A 7,741-nucleotide genomic window follows, 5' to 3' on the forward strand; every position below is an offset into this window, starting at 1 on the left:
GTGTATGTGTGTGTGCGTGTATGTATGTATGCATGCATATTTGCTTGTGGCAATACAGATATAGACACTGGCTATACAGATATAGACACAGACTTACATTTCCTTTGATAGACTTGCCAGGATCCTGAGTTTCTTCCTGGTATCTCTGCCCTTCTTCCTGTATCTCTTCAGCTCTCTGTGTTCTTCTTCTTCTGAGCGATACTTGGACATGGCCTTCACCGAACACCAGGTATTCAGCTCACGATCTTCAGCTCTCAGCACCTGACAGGTATCAATCATACAGGTGTCAATCAATCAATCAACCAGTTCCAATAGAAGTGTGAAAGGTAGTTCCAAGGAAGAACACAGTTTCTTCAGGTGAATTTTTGAATGAATGTATTTCAACTGCTTTTTCAGTGGTTCCACACACATTCATGAGCTGTCCTTTCTCTACAGCTCTGCAGTGACCTCTAGCACTTTGTCTCAGTACTGCAGCAGAGCAAAAGTCTGTTTTTCCATCAAAAACAAATGCTAGCAAGCAATGTGAAAAATACTCCAGACTCAAACAGATAGCAATCCTATTTTAAGAATTTGCAACCTCTAAAACCTACCAACGTCTTTTGTTTGCAACCATTGAGAGAGAGACTTTGAGACTTTATCTGAAAATCTATTAGTCACGTCCCCTAGGGCACGCCACTTATCTTCATTTGATAAGCACTTAAATTGATACCTCTTCTGTAGACAGCCCGAAGTTGTTTGCCATTACGTTGCGATACTTGAAGCGACACGGCATGTCCCCAATGACATCCTCATAGTCCAGTTTGTAGTAATCACTCAGATATTCCTCAAATGTCTTGTCATCTGCAACAGAATGGAGTGTAGTTTTCAAGATATGTTACTGGTATAGTAAAACTATAAATTTTGCTATGAATGTTACAAAGAGAATACTACATGGGATTGGTGTATTTCCCATCACACATGGGATAGCTGGGACCAAAACGCAAAAGTGATATATCCTACCTATCAAAGTAAACACACATTTCAATGAAAATGCACCAGTTGACAAATATGGTGACCTCAAACTAAATAATTAAGTATATATCCAAAACTGACATTAAAATTATTGACCATGATGTATGCAAAGTGAGTATGAATTACTTATGGATGTTTATGCAAGCTTAGGACTGGCTTCCCAAAATTTCATGCCTGTATTTTTCATGTCTTGATTATGAAATATTGCAACTTCTTGCAGTTATCCTTGATACTTCAGCAGAGCTATGGAATCTTTCATCTTTTGTCTTGGACATGTTGTCTTCATTTGTTGTTGTTGGTAGATAGCTTTTAGGTTTGGGCCCATAAGCATTTGTTTTTTTTTAGAAGTAACAGTTATGAGAACTTAACCATGCACAACATACTTGGATCAAAGACTGGCTTCTTCTTGTTGACGGCTGTTGCAAAGTACGTTCCTAACTTCCTTCTGCGTTTCTTCTTCTTAGACATCGCCAAGATCTCCTGGGAGGTGGACTGGGGCGCATCAGGGTCATAGTCTGCATCCATCTAGAGCAAAAAATTTATTTTCAATTTTTCGTATTAATGACATTACTAAACAATAAAACTACTTAAACACTAAAAAAAAAATATGACATGTAAATCACATTGTAAAATTTATTGCAAAATTGAGGCATAGAAAATGAATTGTATTGTTGTAAAATCTCTAAAACAATAAAGGTCTTCATTCATTCTAAAACAATGTTTCAAAAGAATATTTCAGTTTGATGAGGTAAGTTTCAAAATGTACAACTCACATTGAAGTCTGGATCTTCACAGTGTGGCTCTGCCCCCTCCTGGCTGTTCTCCCAGTCATACTCACCCCCTCCTCCTCCCTCCTCATAAGGGCCATGCCAATTGTCCCAATCAACTGCAAGTTTTTGTAAGGATACACAAACTCTGCTTGAAAACAACTTTGATTTCCAAATTCTAGCATTCCAAAAAGAATGGAGCAGATGAATGCAAACATGAAAAATTATCAAAATGTGCCTCAGATAATTTTTTGCATGAATAAAATAACGGAATCAACTTAAATACACATCAACTTAAATACACATACATAATGGAATCAACTTACTCAGGTACTTCTTGTGATATAAAAATGTACTCTTTGTAGATTTCAGTGAAAAATTTACGAAATCAAAAAAAAGTTCTCATCCCTGCAACAAAATTAAGCAAGACATCTTTTTATATTCTTCCATTCCACCAGCAGTGGACAGCATGCTAAAAGGTTTCCCTGTTGCAGGGACAATTTTTTCTTTTCACTTTGAATAAAACATAGCAGGACACAGTTCTTCCCTAGTCTTACCATCATCCTCCAAGTCTTCCTCCTCAGGAAACTCTGGTTTCTCCCCCTCCCCTTCTCCATAGTAGTCCTCATTAAAGACATTCTGAGAGACACACAAAAAATATTAATCCTGTGCATATCAAAATATGCACAAATTGGTCCAGAGACATACACATTGAGTCTCAGGGCCACATCGTCTCTTTGGAAGGGGTGAACATCCTCTCAGCCGAGACGGGGGACGATACCAACTTCCAATGAACTTTGACCCAGTGCTGACCCCACACATGAGGAAAAATCAGCGGTTTAAAGCATTTGAGTAAGATAGCTGAAGAAGACAGAGAGTTTTATTGGAAAATTTTTGACGGTGAAGTTTCTTGAGTTGGGGAACAGTTTATTTTTCTCATTATGTAATTTACCAAACTCAGACAAACTTTCATCCTAATTTCAGATTGGAACTTTAAGTTTGGGACTGTGTTCAAAAAGATTAATGCCTGAGCGTGTTTTCGTGTCTTGATTATGAAATATTGGCACAGCAACTAACTGTAATTATATAACGTTATGTAATGAAAAACAACAACCCATCCCCAGAAAAATTTGAGAAATTTGAGTGATACAATGTGTAAAAGCCTTCTTCCTTTCTTTTACTGTTGAAAGGTCAGAGAAAGGCCTAATCAAAATTTGCAAGGAAAACAAAAGATAGCATATAGCCTTGAGTTTACCTTCATCATTTCGTCATATTTCTTGGGGTCAAAGTCCCCTTCAAGATCCGCCTGGTTGAAGCCGATGTCTTTATTCCCCGTGATCTCCTTAAGATGGTCCAGTTTGTCGAGGATCTCCTTCTTTTTAAGGTTCTTCAGCTGCTTCAGCTCATCTTTCTTCTTATGTTTCTCCTACAACATCAAGTCCAAAAGATAAATCTTATAATTACTAACTGTTGTTTCCATATGCAGCATGTACTTTGACAACCAACTGCTAGAGGGAGCTTGTGATCAGGTAGCAATTGGTACATCTATCTAGATATTTATGTATGAGAGCAGTTCATAACAAGCCACAGTCAAGACTTAAGATAATCAAAATATTTATCTTAACTAGAAAGGCCGGTATTTGCTTAGGAGCAAATTCAGCTATTTTCACTCCGCTCTCCCCTTTATGCAAAAATGGACTTTTCCAAAATTGAACTTGAAAAATCCAATGTGAGTACTGTACGGTAATCAAACTTTTATTTCTTTATTACAACACGCACACAGCATGCTAATGTTTCACACATTAACAAAGCAAGCACCGTTTTACTTCAAGAAAAAAAAAATTATGTCACAAACGGAAATATTCTACAGATGCAACACGTTATGCGACCCTAAACGTTGGTATTACGTACCCACAGCAGACAATAGCGTGGTTATGATTAAAGTTTTCCTGCTTATTTACACAAGGCAAGGGCAATTACTGCACTTATTCAAGGTTGTCACAAGCATAAATAATCTTCATACAAGCAGACCTCTCCAAACTGTACGACACTTTTAACTCTTTACCAAGATATGCTTATTAGCCGTTTTTAGCGAAGTGCAATTTAAAAAAAAATCCAATTGGAATTCATGGCTGCACTGCAATTACATTATCATTACAAATACATATAAATTTATGCACATTGTATTCAGACAAAAAGGATAGCATTCTGTTTTTATACTTAGAGTTAATCAGCTAATACATTATATTGATGAACAAAGCTAATTAGCGACTGTATGTTTGCACGGTGTCTGTTTTGCATATCTAAATGTTTTGCATGCTTTTCGTCTGAAAAAAGGATGCAGCAATTGCAGTTATTATACGTCTGTTATAAACTTAACGTCCCATTTATTTTCCACATAAACTAATCAGTTTATGATTATCTAACTATTCTGATTAACTGTTTGTAGTACAGTGCATTACTAAATTACACAGCATATACCATGACGTGGTGTCTGAAAAGTCATAAAAACTTATTCATGTCTGTCATGAAATACAATGTTTGAACTCATGGTTGGTATAATAATATCTCTAATTGTCACTTAGTTTAATAGTTACAATATTGTCCCAAATAGCCTAATCATACATAAAGCTGGTGTTTCTGTCACAGTAACACTTCTTGTACGTGACTTTGCTAGCCTCTCCTTGGTGTCTGTTGATGCCACCTTTGTAGCCAGTTGACTATTGTGTTCTCTGACAGGCCAGACTTTGTGGAATTAGTTGAGTTCGAGCACCCGACCAATAATGAATTTAGCACTGTCAAATTGACACATTCTATCAAGGCACAACCCCACCTGTCTGCACAACAGTCCAGTTGGTGTTTCATCTTCCTCCAGTAGAAAATAGAATAGAATACAATAATTAGTATTTCCTTTGTGTAATTTCATGTACTGCCACCCAGAGTAAAAGGAAGATCCTTTTTGTTTGTTGATTAGAAAAAAAGCCACACCTGATTACATATATTCTTGTACAACCAACCTGAATGGACAATTCACAACATAGTGTAACGTTTGTACTAGTAGATTTGCCCTTGAAAATCTGTACTATCATATAACGTTACTATGGAAGAGAACTACTGTACACTTTTCACCGATAATTAGTAGAATCATATCATAATGTTTAATTAGTAGAATTGTAAGATATACTCTGTATTCTTTCTTTTTTCGTTGCAGTTTAAAGTTGGCCATACAAAATTGACTGTACTTTTTGTCGTGTCAATAAAGCTTGATGATACAATACTAGTACTGTCTCATCAGTCAATGCAAAGCGCAACAATATTCCATGCATGCGCTCCCACTTACCGCGGCATTCTGACGCTACGGTATCGCTTTTCCAGACACTCTAAACGTGGGTAAATCAAACAAAAACTACACAATAACGACGACAAGTTACCCAAATTTGTTACTGCGTTTGTGTATTGTTGCCAATTTTAAGATAAACAGTACAATTTTTCACTTACTTTTAACGGAGTTCTTCCCGGCGGGATATATGTACTCCCAGCCGCTAAGTTGAAAAACCCTTCCTCATTGGCTGTACCCGAGCTGACCAATCAGGTCATCGCTTCCGCTAAGTGTCGGGCGCATATTGGTTCCCTTCTAAATTCAATTAGCCACAATGCACAGCTGCAGGTAAACAGCTTACGTCACGCGCGGAAACGTCCATAACCATATATGGTGCAACGGACGCACGTGCAAACGTGACCATATATGGTTACACGCGCGAAACGCGAGCTCGGTGAAAATATGCGTAGATACCCCGCCAAATTGGCTTTTAAATGATTTTGAAGTGACGTTTGGCCAAAAATAATACCGGGGTCCTTTTAATAAGTATCTCACGCAGTATCATACCAACTTTCAAGTCATCTGGACGTAATACCTTGGCACGGGAGACATGAATATACAGCCGGGCCAGAAAATGACCTTAAAACATCCCTAAAATCATTGTAAAGGTATCTATCAAAAAAATGAGAAAAACGGGTCTGGGTATTGGCCCACTGTACCCTTGTGCCAAATTTCAGGCCATTTGGTCCAGGAACGACGGAGAGGAATCACTTTAAAGGTCGCGACAGGAGAAAGAAAGAAAGAAAGAAAGAAGAAACAGTATGAAAACAATATTTTCACTCGAAGCGTACCTACGGTACGCGGAGTGAAAATAATCAAAGTTGGTACATACTACCTAAATGTAAAATCTGTCTGTGCACTCTTTCTTTCCTGAAGGAATAATTAATGGTTTCAGAAATTTAGGCATTTTGGACAAAAGAGAATTGTTTTATTCAACCATACAGAAGAGTTGTTAAAAGTGCACCTCCAAGGCTTCAGTTCTGCACTTCTCATGACATACACTAGAGGGAGCTTCTGTACAGACAGCCCTACCACCATCACACCTGTTTCTTTCTCTCCCTGGTCTCTTCTCTTTTCTTCTTTCTGCGCTCGTCTTTTCTCCGCACTGAACTGGCAATCGTGCGTGGGAAGCTCTTAATCTGAAAAACAAACAAACAACAACAACAGTTAACCAGATAGACTAAAACAGGCATCTTCTTGTCTGTGTTTATGTATGGGGGACAATACATGTGAATAAACTGTACATGCAAAAATTCACAACTGTATACAGAAGGTGTCAATGATGCAATGTTTATCATTCATGTTATAGTAGGAAAGAAAAAACAAACTTGTTACTTACGAATTCTGCATCCGGTTCTTCATATCTGAAGTTGAACTTTCTCTCAAAGTTTTCAGCCTTCTCTAGATACTCCTCATCCTCAGAGTAGTCAATATCATCCTCTTCATCCACTATCTCATCATAGGTAGGGATTCTACATGGAGAAGCAAAAGCTTATTATGTTTTATGGGAAATTTTCAAAATGTACATCATGTTAAATATTATGCATTCTACTGAATACATGTACATGTATCGATAAAGACTAGTATTACTTTCATTTTATCACAAATACAAGTTTAGACAAAGTTGCATATCAATTCATAGGATATAAAATCTGCTCTCCAAAAAGATCTCTTCAGTGTCACTGACGAAAGACAACGGATGTATGTCTGAATCTGTTGCCAACATCATATCCAGTTGCTTGAGTAAATGCAATTTGGCATATCTTATCATCTGGATGTCTAACCTTCATCGACATATTCTACAAAAATGATGACCAGCTTTAATATGAGACGCTAATAGCTTTTGAAAAAGCTGGTTAGGCAAGGATAAGGGGTGCAGACACTTTCTTGCCAGGGACAAACTGGTAACTACAATCCTGTCACTATGACACATGCTTTGAATGTGCAAAAAAAAAACAAGTAGAAGTGGTAGTATCTAATATTATTTTACTGCAACAACAACAAAGGAAAGGGTCTGCTAAGATACATGTACATAAAGATGGAGAAGAGATGAAATATCTGGCTGGCCTCCAGCATGTACTTACCTATCCCTATCCGGGTCCCTGTACTCCTGGTTCAGTATGTAGTCTCGGAGAAAAGCCTCACCCTTGTCCAGTTCAGGGTTAGTCCAGTACTGTTTCAGTGGGCCCTGTGCATGTCATAGCAAAGGTTACATGGGATGCTCTATACAGCACATAACATCTGTAGCATACATAAGATTAAGTGCAAAACTAGCACTTAACTTCAGACTAGATTGCAAGGTTTTGCACCACTCACACTGGGAAGTATACTCTTCTTGATAAATGTGGAGGGTTCTTAAATAACAAGCTTGAGGTGTATTTTGTTGAATTAAGACTGAAAAAACAAAAAACAAGCTTGAGGTGTGTCACCCACCAAGTATGGGACCTCACCTGTAAGTTAATATGTATCATTATACCACCTTTTCTAAATCCTTCTAAAAGCCAACCTAAAGGCAGTTGGAGATCTTGATCTTGATCTTGATTGGGTACTGGACAACGCCCCTCAGTTGGGGCAAAGCGTCCAG

General features: G+C 37.8%; 1 protein-coding gene across 1 annotated transcript in view; it reads right to left on the reverse strand.

Moving 5' to 3' along the window:
- LOC118431505 (protein KRI1 homolog) overlaps nucleotides 1-7,741 on the reverse strand; it is a 20,287-nt gene that overhangs the window by 1,191 nt on the left and 11,355 nt on the right. Inside the window, exons 8-16 of the mRNA XM_035842745.1 lie at nucleotides 7,242-7,345; nucleotides 6,497-6,629; nucleotides 6,201-6,296; nucleotides 3,034-3,204; nucleotides 2,336-2,417; nucleotides 1,785-1,897; nucleotides 1,395-1,536; nucleotides 710-840; nucleotides 98-261 (exon numbers count right to left, since the gene is read on the reverse strand). Of these exons, the coding sequence (XP_035698638.1) occupies nucleotides 98-261; nucleotides 710-840; nucleotides 1,395-1,536; nucleotides 1,785-1,897; nucleotides 2,336-2,417; nucleotides 3,034-3,204; nucleotides 6,201-6,296; nucleotides 6,497-6,629; nucleotides 7,242-7,345 (1,136 nt within the window). The remainder of the gene's footprint in view (nucleotides 1-97; nucleotides 262-709; nucleotides 841-1,394; nucleotides 1,537-1,784; nucleotides 1,898-2,335; nucleotides 2,418-3,033; nucleotides 3,205-6,200; nucleotides 6,297-6,496; nucleotides 6,630-7,241; nucleotides 7,346-7,741) is intronic.

The sequence above is a fragment of the Branchiostoma floridae genome, chromosome 15 (genome assembly GCF_000003815.2).
Source record: "Branchiostoma floridae strain S238N-H82 chromosome 15, Bfl_VNyyK, whole genome shotgun sequence".
Taxonomy (NCBI): Eukaryota; Metazoa; Chordata; class Leptocardii; order Amphioxiformes; family Branchiostomatidae; genus Branchiostoma; species Branchiostoma floridae.